The following is a 17,206-nucleotide window of genomic DNA, read 5'->3' as shown; positions in this document are numbered from 1 at the left end:
ATATCACTTCATTCAAGATGCACATTCGTAAACATTGTTTACTAACAGGTTGGTTGGTTGGTTTGGGGAAGGAGACCAGACAGCGTGGTCATCGGTCTCATCTGATTAGGGAAGGAAGTCGGCCGTGCCCTTTCAGAGGAACCGTCCCGGCATTTGCCTGGAGTGATTTAGGGAAATCACTACTAACAGGTTCCGAAATGCATCCTGTAATGAATAAAACACGAAAAGTTCTGACTGAAGGCGTTTTTTAATTCATACCTCGAATGTTCATCAATGCTGATGCGTTAGGAAATTTGTTGTGTCAATTCATTTCCTGTAGAGAGTGGGCTCTTTTTAGCGTTACAAACGTTGCGCTAATCAGTTTTCTTGAAAATGATATATGAAGTGTTAGCAGGCTAGTATTTTTAATTATGGCAAGAAAGACACAGTTACGTATTTAAAGCTTACCGTATAATTGTAGAAAATGGTGTTTTGGGTTTTAAAGAATCTTAAAATTCTGGAATTTTGTGAACGTAATTCTGAAATAATTTTTTTTCTAGCAGTTCTGAAGATGGGCAGCAGTAATTTGAAAATAATGAAAATCAATCTGCAGTCTGAAATTGGACACTTTTGTACTATTATTCTGTTCAATTGATCTTGGTCTTTTACGTCTCTGGCGATCTTTTGATTCCCTTTCCGAATACCACCTTTATTTTCTTCGCAACTTGTTGAATGTACAGGCGAACAAAATCGATTGCAGGCTACATCCCTATCTCACTCCGTAAATACTGCTTCAGTTTCATGCCCTTTGATTCCTGTACGTGCAGTGTCATTCCTGCACAAATTATGGGCAACATTTCATTCCGTGTATTTATGATTCCGACCTAAGGAAATTCAAATAGCTATTTAAATCACCGGCGAAAAGCGTGGGTTTGCCTTGCCAGTCCTCAAATGGAACAATATCTGCACATCTTTCCTACCTCCTGACGTACAGAAGATAAGGTTTGATGTCAGCACATTAATCCACTCATAAAAATTGTTACCGCAGTAACAGCCTTTCTGCAATCAGTACACAGTACGGAGGATGCTGGATGAACTACTGGCCCAATAAGAGCGAGTTAGAACCATCCGCCGCAGCCTCAAGCAGGGCGCGCACTAGCGATTTTTCGATAGATCGGCTTTATTCGGCCTATGGAGGATAATGTGTGCGCAACTTCGGTAACCAGACCATAATTTATTACGCGAATGGCCTATTTATGGGTGCGTAGTGTGCGAAACATGGACGGTGGCGGAGATAGAAGTCTGACATACTCATCCTCGTAATGTGCTACAGAAGGCTTGAGGATCAGATGAAGTGATCGAGCTAAGGACGAAGACGTCCTGAAACAAACCAGCGATAAAAAAATGTCTAATGAAAAATGCAATGAAACGACAAGACAGAATGGTTGGACGTATTACGAAACGAGCTGTTGCTGAAAACAGATGCGACCGAGATGGAGCTGTGGTTAGCATACTAGACAACATTCGAAAAGACGACGGTTCAAACCCGCATCCGGCCAGCCTGATTTCCCTAAATCACATCAGGAAAATGCCGGGATGAATCCTTTTAAAGGCATGGCGATATCCCCTCCCCATTCTTCCCTAATCCGAGCTTGTGCTCCATCTCTAATGATCTCTTTGTCGACGGGACGTTAAACATTAATCTCCTCCTGCCCCCCTCCTGTAAATAGTAATCAAAGGGATGGCACAGTTACAAAGAATCACCGGGGGAGGCCTAGATATGTGTACGTAAGACAGATAATCGATGTTGTGCGATGAGTAGTTATGCTGAGATGAGGATCGGCTGTCCGTGACAGGAATGGAGAGTTGTATTAAATGAACACTGGACAGTTTACAAAAACAAAGAATTTGAAGTGTTAGCAAGCTTTTGCTCTCTTATGAAATTGAGAGCATATCAAGGGATAGTACTAAGGCAAGTGAAAGATCAATTATTTTGTCGAAGGGAGACTCGACGTATCTGAAAATTTTCGGAACTACAGCACATCACAATGTCAGTCCCTGGCTTTGATACGATGTTGGTAGTATTTAATCTGATATCACCCATCAGAATGTCGTTTGTGATGTACTTCGAGACCTGAAAGGCTTTTCTTTACCTTAATGCAAGTACGATGTATACATATACGAAATGAGACCTTATGTACAACATGTTTGAAATTTCAAGTAGAGCTTATCGACAAAGATAATCAGTGCGCAGTTTCTACAAAACGTAAATGACCGACACATCCGCGGCCGGACACGAAAGTTGCGTGCTTCACCCCTCTACCGACGATCGATCGAAAATAGTGTGCTGCTACTCTTTACTATGGATCGATTTTTTTCGACCTTTCATGCAAGAACTACTATAGAACACTTTCATAAAACATTGTGATCGGCCGACTGAAAACCGTTTCACGCGCGTCGAGCCTAAGGCAACTGCAACCACACGATCCTAACGCAAAGCAGATTTAATGGAGACTAGGTGCCATTTTGGAGAACTACTCATGAACTTGACTGCTGTCATCTGAGAAATTAATTTTTTTGAGGGGTATCACTACGCTTTTCATCTTGTAATACAATTTAGAATATCTGTAATTTTGAAGTATGTTGTTTTAAGACCGGAAAGAAAAAGGAAAACAAAAGAGACGTCGTTGCACTAGTGCCAGCTGTCTCATCTCGGCTCAAATTTTGAGCTGACGTCCTGCTTAGGCATGTTTCGCTGACACTAAACTTCGTTTTGCAAGTTTGGTTGAGTGAACTTTTTTTTGAAAATTTAGATTTTTCATCTCATGTAGCCCGATAGACAAACAATTCTCATTCTCATGTTTCCTTAATTTTAATTGAAAATCTTGTAATAGCAGTAACCGAAACGACAAAGAAATAGTATCTAGACTTGCGTTTTATTCACGATATGAAAATCTGAGAGAACACCGAAAGAACGTGTGTATGTTTCTGAAGTCTCGTCTACAATATAAAGCGCCCCTGGCGCTTTAACGTTTCGAAAAACAAAGCGATAGTCAAACAGATCTTTACTCTTTTTCATTCTTCTGACAATACTACTGTAAGCACCTTGAGTGCATGAGCTGGAACGCTGATTGTGCTATAGTTATCACAGTTCTATGACCTTCCTGCTTCTGGATGTATGGGCAAGATTCAGCAGTCAGCATCCGGGGTACCCATCGTGCGCAGATCTTCCGATAGCCAAGCAAAGCAATAATGTGACCCACACGTTCTTGCAATTTCTTTCTGAGTGACACGACGATCGTCCTGAATCAATCTGTCAACATTTGCTTGTGTAACTCGCCGGTTGCTGTCATGGGACGTCCAACTCTGTCAAGCAGGTCGGATGTTTCCGCCTGAAGATGTTTAAACTTACTCGCCCAACGATGCACAGTACTCACATCAACACAATCACCGTAAACTGCTTTCGTTCTCTGATGAATCTCCTTTGGGGTGACACCTTCTGCTGTCAAGAATTCAATGACTGCACATTGCTTAAATCGCATTGACCGACAGTCTGCGCAGGGTTCCATACTTTACAGTGTAACAACACAACCGTTCAATGCTAAGGCTGCCCGCTAACTGGAGCTGTAGAGAAGAGACTATGGACCAAGCCAGTACCTGCCGCATACCAATGCTGTCAACTGTTGAAGGGTTACGAAGGTGGAGGCATTACTTTTCAGTAAACCCTCGTATATATAGTCAAATGTTTTAGTCGATGAGCTTAAGTGGCAACATTCAGTCTACACTCTTGCGTAACGTGGGCGGAAGTCGGGTGCATAAATAATGAACAGCAGTACTTACGAAGAAGACGAAGTTGAAGAGGCAGAGGCAGTACTTCGCGAACGCTGTTCCACAGCCGCTGGACATCTTGCCGCGTGCAGGGGGTCTCGCCAACCGATGATAGTTGCGCATGCGCCGTCCACCACCCTGCAGGCAAAACACACACAATTAGACGTGGACATGGTAACAACATAAGTCACAAAAAATCTACAATCAATTTCTGGTGGAGAAAATGTTAAAGGGCCCGTTACAGACTAAGGGGAAAGTTTCAGGTCGCTATAATGTATAGTTTCTGGAGATCTCCGAAGATGGCATGAACGACAAGTATAAAGAAATCTTTGGCGCAGAGGGGCACTTTCATACTTTTCAGTCATCTGTTCAGCAGCGTTGTTTTTTCCCCTTTTGCTGTCTATGTGACTTAGGCATTTGATTAAGAGCCCATAATGTCAATGAAAGAGGTTTCGTTCTGCAAAGTACGTTCATACTTGTCAATGGCATGTCAGGTCAAGAACAGCTGAAACAGCTGACTACGCCACATCCTGACTGATTTTGGCAAGAAGTTGCATAAACAAAGGTATAAAAGGAACTCCGGAGAAGGATGAGAAAATATCCCGCTCTAAACTAGTTGATTGAAGTCCAAGAAGACCACCGAAGGATGGACGTCTTGACAACTCTGGAGTTTAAATCAAACACGACAGTTATTTATTAAGTCCCAGTCGTTCCACGTTACGTCTTGATTATGAACCAAGCAATGTATATTGTATTTATTAGCCGGAAAAGACCCACTTCGTTCAGTCTTCGATTTGTTTTCTGAGACCACTCCAGAACATTCGAAATGATCATAAAAATTAACTAAAAAAAGCTTTAAACATGTATTTCAAGCTCAAAGATACGCATAAATGTTCTCAAATCTACTAAAGTACCCAACAAACTAATGTGAAATACTCTCACTCACTAATTTCTTTACAGTTCAGCGAGAGCGTTCATAAATGTGCGAGAACGTTAAAGGAAGCTCTACAACTTTCTCGAAGGAAACTTTTGGCCGGTCTCTGCCACTACGGCGAACGATTTCCAGCCGCTTCACTGAGTTCTAATAAGAACTACGCTGGTGCGATGACCTTTTTGACATCCAGATTTTCAAACTGAACCCTAGCATGTAGAAACCGCAACATCCTTCGTGAATGGGAAATGGAGGGCCACCAAAGCGCATAAAACCCATGGCGATGCGGGAGTGGGTTTAGGGTCACGTTTACAACTGCAGTCACACATTGAGCTGTTTCATGCGTTCTCAAACCGTTCGTGGATAGCAAATAGTGGACAGAAGTTTGTAGCTGTTGGCCACAGTTTACTAAAAGCCACTGTCTTAGCGCCTATAATTTAAAAAATTGACCAGGTGTGAATAGAGCTCGCGCACTGATGGTTCCGTACCAAGTTTATTATATTTATAGACAGCCCATCCATTCCGGAAATGGGGATCTCTACGATTTTTGCATGTAATTGACACTGATATCGGCAAGATATCGGTCCCAGACTTCAAAACTTTCGAGTTTGAAGTCGCACAACAAACGACAATTTTTTGTGTAATTACAGATTAAAAATTTTCGTATTTTTTCCTTTGGCTGTACTGTGAAACCTTGCTTCTTGGCAAATTTTTATGATTCTATGTAAACGGGAAGTACTCTGTGGGTTTTGATGAGACTTTGCGAATAACAAACTGTGAGGCATAAATGAGAGTATGTTGATTGTATTTACTTAGAAACCACTTTTTTGCATCGCGAAACCACTAAAACCGATTGCGGTACTGAATCCTAAAAACTACTTCAAATCTCTGTAGTTTTATCACACACCGTTTACATGGGCTCCCGAAACAGGATTTCATAAACCGATTTCCCAGTACCGCCTCTGGGTGGTCATGTGAACACTTCAAAATCGATTCTGGAAATCGGCTTCTAGTTGCCGGTTTTTCAATTTCGAAATGTATTTTCGCTCACATGTAAACGCAACCGGTTTTGAAGCGTTCTTGGACTGTCGAGTTACGTCTTGCTTTCAAAATATTCGACTGATATGGACGGGGAATTATTGTGCAGTGAACGAGAAGCAGGCACATTAGACTGAGCTCAAAACTGTATACCTCTAAATAAACAGAAATAGGGAATGTGCAGACAGTCAGAAACAGGGACTGCTGACTTCCAGACGCCACAATTAACTGGGCTAGCAAATCCGCTTCAGGCCGGGACATGTAAACACGACATCTTAATTCGGTTTTCGTCTTTCGAAAGATGTGTCGCATGTAAACAGAGACAAAACAGGAGCTCAATAGGCTTGCTTTAAATTTAGATGACTAATGAGCCTTATTCAAATCATATTGTTTTTATCTATGTTGTTAAGTCTTCTGTTTCCGTTGAACGAAGTAAACCAATATGTTCCGAGATATGACCTCGTTTTTTACTGTTACCTCATTTTTAGATCTATTGCAACTGCTTTCCCACTTTTGGAAAGTTTTTTTTAATGATGCTGTTAATTTCAGTTTGAGAAACTTTGAAATCTTGTGTTTGTGTCATTTCATTGCCTTTTGCTGGTTTATGGTCATGATTGACTATCATTCCTGCGTGGCCCCCTACCCACTTCTGTTCCGACTGTTCAGTACACAATTTCTCCTCGAAATTCATGTTTACGCGGAGAAATAAATACTTCGTCGTGGCTAAATTGTGACATGCATGGGCCGAATTTTCAGAATTAGGCGGCTAGGCTAGGCAGATGCCCTACTGATCGCCACTGGCTGTACTGAGTAGCATTAACTAGCAGGCGCGCCGTTGTGTAAACAGTATGTGTGTTATGCCTGGCGTTTACTGCGTTTCAGCTGAGCACGGTGCCCCAGTTACGCCCCATTAAACACTAATGGCACCACGGATCCTGCCCTGCATCCACCCCGCCGCACTTGCGGCCCGCATCATCCACAACCCTCAGCCTCTGAAATCCCCAAGTTTCGAGTTTCAAGGACAAAAACATTTTGTCTCCCCAACCCCAAATACGTCCTCGCGGTAACACGCTTTCAACTGCTGACACTGGAATGTGATACCAATAGACGTTATAGCAACGACGCACGGTGGTTTGAATTGGACGATCTTTACCCAACGGTTACTCAACTTTAAGCATGACAATGCGCTACAAAGTCTTAATTGAAATTAGTAAAAACGAACCGGAACCTGAATTCAATTCTCTTCCCTCGCCCCCCCCTCCCCACCTCATTGTACCTGGATTTCACCCGACTTTTCCAGCTACGTAATTTTTTTTCCTATGCATGCAAACTAACGTAAAATTTAACGCATGAGTGATTAGAATCGAAGTCCCAGTTTCAAACCGCAGTAAAAAAATGAAAAATGCTCAGAGTGACATCAAATTTGATCGGAATACTATCAAAGAAAAGGGGAACTTTATATGGACACAACGATGTACGAGGAAAAATATGCAAAATAAAAGATGCCTGATGCACGGCTGTTCTTCAGTTTGCGTCTGACGGGTGAGACGCTCGACTTTGCTACCTCAATGCAGCTTATGCGGTATTTAGCCCCAGGACAATTGAACACCATTTTTCCCATCCGATGCGATACATCCTTGCCGTGATTGATGGGCTTACCAGTGCCACAACTGTTGAATACCAAACTTGTCCAGTAATGCACATTGCACACTCCACACTATGGTCAGGTTAATGTACGACCCACACTATAGCTGTCGTATTGCGATTCGTTTGCCATCTATAGTGGAACCACTTTACGTTATGGCGCTTACCGATAGTCTTCCGCTCGAATTTGGTGTTATTCTGAGCAATGTTTTTTTTTCCAGATATTTGACCTGGAACTTTTATTATCACTCTGTATATATTCTGCATACAGAAATTTGCTGTAAGCTGAAATACATAAAACCTTCTTAAGACTACCTGATACGATTTTTTTTTTACCAGAGTGCCGAACAAGTCTGTCGCTACTCCGTCCGCAGTTTACATGATGAACGCTATGCTACAAGGCGTTCAGCCTAACACACACACAAAGTTTACAACGCACTGTGTTGTACATATTTCGGTAGCCATACTTACGAAATAGTAATAAAATCCGGGTTCCAGAACAAATATTGGATCTACCAATTTTTTTTATATGGTAAACAAAATGAGCAACTTCTTGAGAAGGTTTTGGTAATAAATTTAATATCATAAATGGCGACTGGCTGCTGCACATTTATCCTGAGTAATGAACGGTTAGCCGCACTTCATTCCTATCTTCACAAAGAAAGAATTTCATAGTGGGCCTCTACGGCCGCTTGGGGCTGCAGCAACGCCGGGAGCTCGCGTGGTCGTTAGTGGGCAACTGGAAGCCCAGTAATGTCATCTCGCCGGCGCGTGCCCTTTGTTTCATTTGATTTCTCGGAAAGGCGGCAGAGCGCTCTGGCGTCGCAGCCACCTTCTCCGACAGACGAAGCGTGACAATGAACGAGACCTCCATTGACTGCATCACAAAGCGAGCTTCTGGTAGAGGCGGCGCAGCTGCAGGTGCTCGTTTGAAGTACAAAGCTGATGGAGCCTTCAATTAGGCCTGTGAAAGGGGAGAGGCGGGCTCCTGATAGCTCGCTGCGGCGGGACGACCAAAGAAACACCACCGTTACGTTAACAGTTAGTCGCCAAGCGCCACGAATTAACAGTTGTGAGTAACGGAGATGTATTTCAAAAGTCAGATTAGCCTACGTGCGACTTTTGAGGTTCTAAAAGGCGGATAAGAAATCCGGCATTGAATCGCGAGGTAAAAGGTTATTTTGCTCTGAAGTAATAAAACTTGTAGGTAATATTATTGTAACGATATGAGTTAGCCGGTTGTGGGACGCTTTTCTTCCCCCCTCAGACTATATCTTTTTGTTACGACGTCCTATCATATGTTACTGCTTTTCGCCTAAAATCTCTCTCTCTCTCTCTCTCTCTCTCTCTCTCTCTCTCTCTCTCCCCCCCTCCCTCTCCCCCCCCCCAGGAAAAAAGCCTAAAGAAAATGCTATTTGTTCTTGCGTATGTGTGAAACACAATCCTGTCACTACTCTATGTACGGAAAATTAAACGACGTACAGATAAAAATGAGAAAAACCGGAAAGTATGCACTATATTTCACGCAACCCTACACTTACGGAGCTATCGCTAGTTCCACATAGCTCATAAACCTAAAGTGGGAAGAACATAAAACTAACTCATACGTATAACCACCACATTGTAAATATTTAACGGAGTTTATTCGTCTGAACGCGCTCGTTGGTCGTATAGTGTACGAACAATTTCCATAATGTACGAAGTGAAAGAGAGTGGAAACGCAGGAATAGGCCGGTAGCGCTACATGACTGTTGTGTCCAAGTGAATATTATACACTTTCTTGTACGTATCCTTTGCGTACTGCAGAGGCTAACCATGAAAACTTGAGGCTGCTTTTTCAAACATTCGACAACTGCCGCCTGTTCTGGCCTCTGGAGGAAGGGAGGGAGAGATTTCCGTAACGTATCAAGTGGAAGAAGGTGATAACTGTGAAAATGCCGGAAAAGTTTGGTAGTGGGGGCAGGATGAGGACTGTTACGAATACAGCAACTTTCTGCGTCAGTTAATTTTTTATTTTACCGTTACGCGTTTCTGATTCGCACCATCTTAAAGTGGAGAATGGTTTATTTACATAGCTAGTGTTGGTGAAGAGTACAGACCTCTTTCCACAGTAGCAGACCAAAGGCGGTGTAGGTTATGTTGCGTCTTTTGAGGGCGGCATAGTGTAACATATTCGCATGCTGCTGGCTCTTGTATGTCCTCTCCAGAGTGTAAACATGATGTACAATGGAGAGGACAGACAGTAGGCAGCATTATGCAGGTATTTTACTATTCCGAAGACCCAACATAACCTACACTGTCCCTTGGTCTGCTGCTGTGAAAAGACGTCTGTACCATTCACCAGCACCAGTTATGTAAATAAATCACTCTCCACCTGAAGATAGAAGTATGAAGCATCAAAAGGTGTAGCTCCAAAGTAAGTGTCCGATGCAGAAAACTTTTGTATTTATCAGTAGTCGCCACCCTCGTAATACCCTCCTTTATGAACGAAATATTCGGGAGGCATGTTAGTAAACCTGAGTAAGTCTGAATATCTAATTTTACCTTCTTCACTGATCTTTCAACACGGCTAACGTTGGAAAAAATCAACGTATTGGTTGGCCCTGCTTGGAGCGTACGCATTCTTGATTTTAACAGTGAACCAAGCCGTGATTCACAATGCCCCTCGTTCAACGTCTGCCATTGGTGCTGTTTGTGCATCTCCGTGACTCTTTCGCACCTATTAGAACGAACTTTTAACGCTCCTGTTCTTTGGATCTTTCTTGGTACGGATCCCAAACTGGCAAGCAATATTCAGGTATCGGTCAAACTAGGATTCTGTAAGCTTCCCCGTAGTGAGTGAACACTTCCAAAGTATTCTTCCAAGGAATCTCAACGTGGCATAACTTTTCTGCCGTCATGTTTTTGTGGTCACGCCGCTTTGTGTGTACGGAGCGATTTACTCAAAGACATTTAATGAACGTGGCTGCTGCCAGTGATTGATTGGCAATTGATCAAACATAATCCAACTGGGCTTTTTTCTTATTATGGAAATAATAACAATAAAAATCAGATTCTTAACCGCTAATGTTGTTTTTAGTCCCTCTTGACCCGAAGGTGGAATGGGATATCTGAAGTTCATAGTGAGGATCTTCGGTGGAAATTTAGTGTCCCTATATTTGCAGGCAAGCAGTCTGTGGCACTGACCAGACTGCGGGACAAGTTTCGTGCCGCTATTCTAGCAGTGGCTCCTGTGCATGGAGCTCCTGGACAGTGTCAGGAGTGTGGGGAACATCGAAGTGGATCTGTTGAATTGTTGAGCAAACAGTGTAGTGATTCAGTGGTCCGACGACTGCGTCGCCTCTTCCGCGAAGGCTGACCAAACTCGGCTGTTGCAAGGGAAGTGAGCCGCGGCAGTTTATGGCTCTGATAGGAGTGTGTGAACAGAGATACTGCCGGCCCCAAACGTCTACAGCACGCGCCCTGCTGAGTGCTGGAAACTGCGCAACTGCGCTGAGGCAGTTTAGCAACTGTTCGGTCAAGTCTGCCTCTAGTACTTAAGCCGAGTTAGTTAACTCACTTCCTTCAGCCATCCGCCGTCATAGCTAACCTAGAACATTCAACTCGTTTTTCCACGACACCTCATTTGGACCGAACCAGTGGACTTCTAAAATTCTCTTAATTCCACTCAACTGTTTAAGAATGTCTATGGCATCGAGTACTCTACAGATTCATAAGAACTCTTCAGTTTTCGCTGCATCACGATTGATTCTAAATGACAAAATCAATTATTTCTCTCTGATACATTGGAATCATTTGAAGTTTTTCATCAAGGAGTATTCAGTTTCCCATAAGCTAAGTGTGTGAATAAATGTTAACACTTTGCCGTCCGCACGTCTCGTACAAATTTATTCGCTTGGCGCCGGCAGCGTTAATTCGAATCACTTGGCTTATCGCCGGCCGCTTGTCACCTTTTCGTTGATGACAAGATTCAAACACATTGACTTTCGCGCACTTTAATTTTTCCGGAAATCCTCTATTTTGCCATATCGTTCGACAAACTCGAATTTTCTTTTCAAGTAACTTTTCTGCAAGTTCTACACTGTTATAATAAGTATCCACGTAGAGATGATGCCACTTTCCATAAGATGTCTATAGTTCCATCACTGTATTTGCTGAAGGCTGTCCAGCGCCGGAATATACCTTGAATGAGGAAATGTATCCCGTACTCTAATCACACAGGATCCGAATCAGTATGCCATATTTCGTAATTTTTAACGGATTATAAACTCTAAACTGTCCACGCCAAGGTATCACTCCATCAACTGAGATGTTTTAACTTAGATTAAACGTTACTTTAAACTTTTTGGAGAAATAATCAATTACTAATTGTACTTTGAAAAGCCGGTCGGCAGTATCCGGTTTATTATTGTTGTCGGAAAAATGTAAAAATGATAATATTTGTCTGAATCGGCTGCGGGACATCGTTTTGCGAAATATCTGTGTGTGTGTGTGTGTGTGTGTGTGTGTGTGTGTGTGTGTGTGTGTGTGTGTGTGTGTGTGTGTGTGTGTGTGGATTCGTTGACCAGTAATCATCGTTCCTTGCCTTTTTTAACGATTCCCATAACGATACCAAGCCCAAACAATTTTCTACGTTCGGATACCTTAACGTCGACAAATTTGGCATTTTTTATCCAGTTTCCTTCTATTGCAATTTTGTTGGTTTCGTTGCTAATATTTTCAAATAGATCGTTCCCAGTATATAATTCTACGATATCCACGCCCCTCTGCATATCTTTGGGAAATGCGTGGACCCGGAGATCCTTCGAATTTATTATTGGTCCTCAGTAAACCATCTTCGCTTGATTCCTCCGAATCAGTTGCAACCGTAGCGTTCGTCGAATTCTTCTTCGACGTATTTCCCTATCTTCCTACGATTCTGCTTCACTTTAATTTTTTTGATATCCAGTGTCTTCTTCCCAATCTGCCTAGTCGTCCGGAACGTCAGACAAGACGTCCGCGCATTCGTCGTAAATACTCTTATCGTCTCTTTCGTCTGCCATGGTGAAAGTGCACAACTTCTTATAAAAACAAAAAACTTGTTGACGTGTGTAATGTATTGTTACCTAAACAAAACACCAACAGAATTAAAAAGATACTGAAGGGCTGCCACCGGCCACTGAGCGATACTATGCTCACACGACACCACCTGTGGTGTCGCCGATTGTTGACCGCTATTTCGCGTACGACACCACTGTGGTGTCGCCGGCCGTCGAAGTGTTAATTTCAGAAATATCATGTAAATTTATACAAGCTTTTGCACATTGGTTGCCACAGCGACAAATTTATCAAAAGACAATTCCATTTTCCCCTCTTTGCTGTATCAAGATCAGCCATTTATTTCACACTATCAGCTGATTTCGAGTGTGTGCCATTTTAAGGTGCTTATCCATAACATATAACTGTCAAATATATACCTTCTCTTAGTAAACTCTAAACAGTTCCCCGTACTCGTCAGCAATTTAAAGAGCACTATTGCTGCAGTGGGATGCGTACGTAAACATAAAAAACGCATCATACAGGGTGCTTTCGTACCAGTGTGCAGGATATGAGGTAGAAAACCTAAGGTCGGAGAAGCCTGCTTACGGAGATATTGAAGTAAACTTGTCTACTGCTTTGTCTTGCATTACCGTTTTCCAGTTTGTTTACAACTGTCATGCATACAAGATTACACATGTTGTGCTGTTTATTTACATGCACATTATTTCCTGCAAGGAAACAAGGAGAATGATCCTGATTACTAAGAAGTCATGATGTATGTTTTGTTTACTGTGTTTGTCCATAAGATGGGCTTGCTCTATTTACCATATTCCATGACAGAACGTGCTATGAATCTACTACACACCCATTCATTATTCAGTGCTGTTCACAGTCGTACAGTGCAATACGATGGAGCAGTACCGGTGCAATTTCGCAGAACTTATTGACATGCACCTTGTGTCTGGGGAAGTACGTGCTGCTTTCGGTGCTGGAAGCTGTACAGTGGACGATTTCCTAACAGGCATTATCGGTCACAATGAGTGTTTCGATCGACGAATGCGGGAGATTGGTTCATTGGAAAGAAGATATGAGGGTCCTGGCAACATGACCACCCGATTTTGAAGAAGTGGTGTTTGAATGAATTGCAGCGGACCCCACTACAAGTACTCTCCGTATTAAACGTGAAATTGGCGCTGCACATACTACCTTGTGGCAAGTACTCCACGAACAACAATTACACCCACGAGTCCATGCAATGCTTGTGACTGACTTTGCACCAAGGGTTGCATTGTGTCAGTGGTTGCTCCAACAATGGATTGATCGACCCTATTTCCACCAACTCGTGCTGTATACTGACGAAGCCTCATTTGATCGTGATGGTATTTCGAACAGCAGGCACACCCATGTGTGGGATGAGGAAAACCCTCACGCTGCAACACAGTCAAACCATGAAGTACGTTTTGCAGTGAATATCTGGTCCGGCATTGTAGGCGACCATATCATTGGGCCATATCTTCTACCTGCCCATCTGAATGGCCACCTGTACTTTAGATTCCTACAAAGAGATCTACCTTGCAAAGAAATCTACATGAGTTGGATGATGATGATGATGATGATGATGATATTGGTTTGTGGGGCGCCCAACATCGTTGTCATCAGCACCCGTACAAGTTCAAAATCTTTCCATTTCCAGTCTCGGCACGTCCTGAATGTTAATGAGATGATAACACCCAGCCCCGGGCGGAGAAACCCCCCAACCCGGCCGAGAATAGAACCCGTGATCCAGAGGCAGCAACGCTAGCCACTATCCCACGCGTTGCGGACAAGAGTTGGAGAACATACCAATGGCTCTTCGTTAGAGGATGTGCATACAACATGAAGGTGCACCGGCTCATTTCAGTGGGGGTGTCTGCAACCATCTCAAGGCTGTATCTCCTTGTCGCTGTATTGGAAAGGGAGATCCTATTCCATGGCCTGCGAGGTTACCTGACCTGAAATCCCTTGATGATTTTCGATGAGGGTATCTAAAGTCAATTGTGTATGAGATCCGAGTGGATAGGGAGATGGAATTAGGGCCAGAATTGTAGCTGCCTGTGATGTGATTCGAAACACACCAGGGATACTGTCTGGGTTAGTCAGAAACTTGTTCTCAGACGTCATGCTTGTATTGAGGTTCATGGCCGTCAATTTCAGCATATTTTGTAAGATACAGCAGAAATGGCACGCTCATTGTGACAATGATGCTATTTGCAGTTAACTGAAACTAATGTAAATAAAAAAGTACACAGTAATGTGATTTTATTCCTATTATCTCCTTAAGCTGGCTTCTTCGATCCCAGGTCACTAACTCAAATTGTTAAATGGAGCGTCCTCTATGTCTTGTTAAATTTTTTGCACGCTCTTACGGAAACACCCTATATACGCACACATATAGCCCTCCATGGGATCATATGACACTCTCGAATCAACCATTGGAGAACCATGTTCAATGAAATACATCCCAAGTTTTTATGTTTATGTACGCATTCCACTAAATCAACGGCGTTTTTTATATCGCTACGAGTATAGAACGTTGTTCAGTTTACAACGAGAATAGTTACGAGGGTCAGTCAATTATTATCCGCAATTTAGTTATATTTTTGTTTATTTCGGTAGTACTGTCGTTTTACGTTGATGACGCATGCTTTGTTTATTTGTTGTTATATCTTTGCAATTTTCAAGCTGCTTAGGTTAGTTTCGTCATCGCTGTCTTGCTGTTCAATCATGGCTGCTCCTCCGTCTATTTGCACCAAAGAAGAGCAACGCTCAGTGATCTGTTTTTTGCGGTCGGATTCCGTATCGGGCCGAAATTCATCTAAGACTTTGGGTACAGTACGGGAACAGTATTTTGCCACAACGGAGTGTCTACGAATGAATTGAAAAATTCCGAAATGGTCGCACAAGTGTTAAGCAAGATGAAGGAGCCGGACGACCGTTTACCCCCAAAAATGAAGAAACCATTGAGCGTTCACGTGAAATGATTCTCTTAGACTATTAACCGTTGACGAAGTGGCACATCGTCTGCAAATTAGTCACGGTACTGCCTACGAAATCATTCACAACAGATTTGGGTTTCATAAAGTTTGTGCAAGGTGGGTCCCGAAACAACTCACACAGTTGCATAAACAAACGCGCTTGGACATATGCACAAAAACATTTGGATCGCCATGGTAACGAAGGGGGCAACTTCTTGGACAGGATTATTACTAGTGACGAAACATGGATCATTACGAGCCGGACAGTAAACAGCAAAGTATGGAATGAAAACAGAAAAAGTTGACGACCCAGCCGTCCGCAGGAAAACTGATGCTTACAGTTTTTTGGGACGGCCAAGGTCCAGTACTTGAACATTATGGGGAAGGGGTAGAACAACAAACAGTGTACGTTACAGTGAGATGCTTAAGGCCAGGCTAAAGCCTGCAATTCGAAGCAAACGCCGAGGATTGCTGTCAAAAGGTTGTGTTAAACGCTCCAGAAGCTGAAATTAGGAGTACTGGATCATCCTCCATACAGTCCCGATCTTGCCCCTTCTGATTGTCACTTGTTTGGTCCACTCAAACAGGCATTAAGGGGCCGTCGAATGGCCTCGGACGAAGCATTGAAAGAAGTTGTGCGTTCCTGGCTCGCAGCTCAACCGAGAACCTTCTTTTATGAGGGTATCAGGAAGCTTGTACAACGATGGACCAAGTGCGTTGAAATGCAAGGAGACTATGACGAAAAATGATGTTCTTGTAAGTTTCCTATTTGATTACAATAAAATTTTTTTAACTACTTTGCGGATAATAATTGACTTACCCTCGTACATATTTAACCGGTACCCTCATACATATTTAACCGGTAAATGTACATCATGTTACCGGCAAACAATTTAGAATGACACGTCGCCAAAACAGAGTGATGTAATGTAGATGCCTGATCGTAAAACGGCGAAGGTCGAAAACAAAATTTTCCTGGGGTATATCTCATAAGCTCTTAATACACCTGTAAGACATGACACTGTCAGGGTGAAATACTGACAGAGAGAGATATGGACAGAGTTAGTCAAGGATATTGACAGAGTTAGCTAAGGAGAATACGAGAAATTTTACACCACTCACATGAAACCATACTCCCCAGTTCTTGAACGAAACTGTCACCGCTGAACGCGAAACACGGGAAAAAAATTCAAAAGTAAATGAGAAATCAAATAAATCTGCCGTAATTACTGTAATACTGACAATTTTTTCTGAAATTCGGTTATTTTTACCATACTGTGCCATAAATGTATAACAAAGAGCAGATGTTTCGTGGCGAACGGCCAGTATTTCATGAGTGTAGGAAACACTACAGCTCTCGTCCCCTTGCAAATTTAGTCTCATGTCAAGCACATAGCGGGCAAAACACAACTCGGGAAATGTATAAAATAAGACTGCCACGGGATTGATATTTACTAATGATCATCACATGAGATGCAGTAAATGGCCACCTTTTACGTCAATCCACCGATGTGTTCGAATTATCAAACAGACAAGTAGCAACTCGGACTGAGGGATAGGAGCAACAGCGTTTTCAGTGTTTGACCATTTATGGAGTGCACCTGACCCTTCATTTGGCCCACAGGTAAATATCGCAGGAGGGGGGGCCTTGCTTTCAAACAATGCTCATTCATGAACTTATTGCACTGCACTAGACGTCCTCTCCCCCTCCCATCCGCTCTCTCCCCCCCCCCCCCCCCCTGCCAGGCTCACT

At 42.8% G+C, this 17,206-nt stretch overlaps 1 protein-coding gene across 1 annotated transcript in view; it reads right to left on the bottom strand.

The window, feature by feature from the left end:
• The window catches only part of LOC124776276 (CD82 antigen), a 282,444-nt gene that overhangs the window by 108,109 nt on the left and 157,129 nt on the right, over positions 1–17,206 (bottom strand). The window contains exon 2 of the mRNA XM_047251180.1: positions 3,820–3,945. Coding sequence (XP_047107136.1) covers positions 3,820–3,930 — 111 coding nt within the window. The 5' untranslated portion in view covers positions 3,931–3,945. The remainder of the gene's footprint in view (positions 1–3,819; positions 3,946–17,206) is intronic.

The sequence above is a fragment of the Schistocerca piceifrons genome, chromosome 2 (genome assembly GCF_021461385.2).
Source record: "Schistocerca piceifrons isolate TAMUIC-IGC-003096 chromosome 2, iqSchPice1.1, whole genome shotgun sequence".
NCBI classification, from domain to species: domain Eukaryota; kingdom Metazoa; phylum Arthropoda; class Insecta; order Orthoptera; family Acrididae; genus Schistocerca; species Schistocerca piceifrons.
The sequence above is the reverse complement of the archived record's forward strand: the minus strand, read 5'-3'. Positions and strand labels throughout refer to the sequence as shown.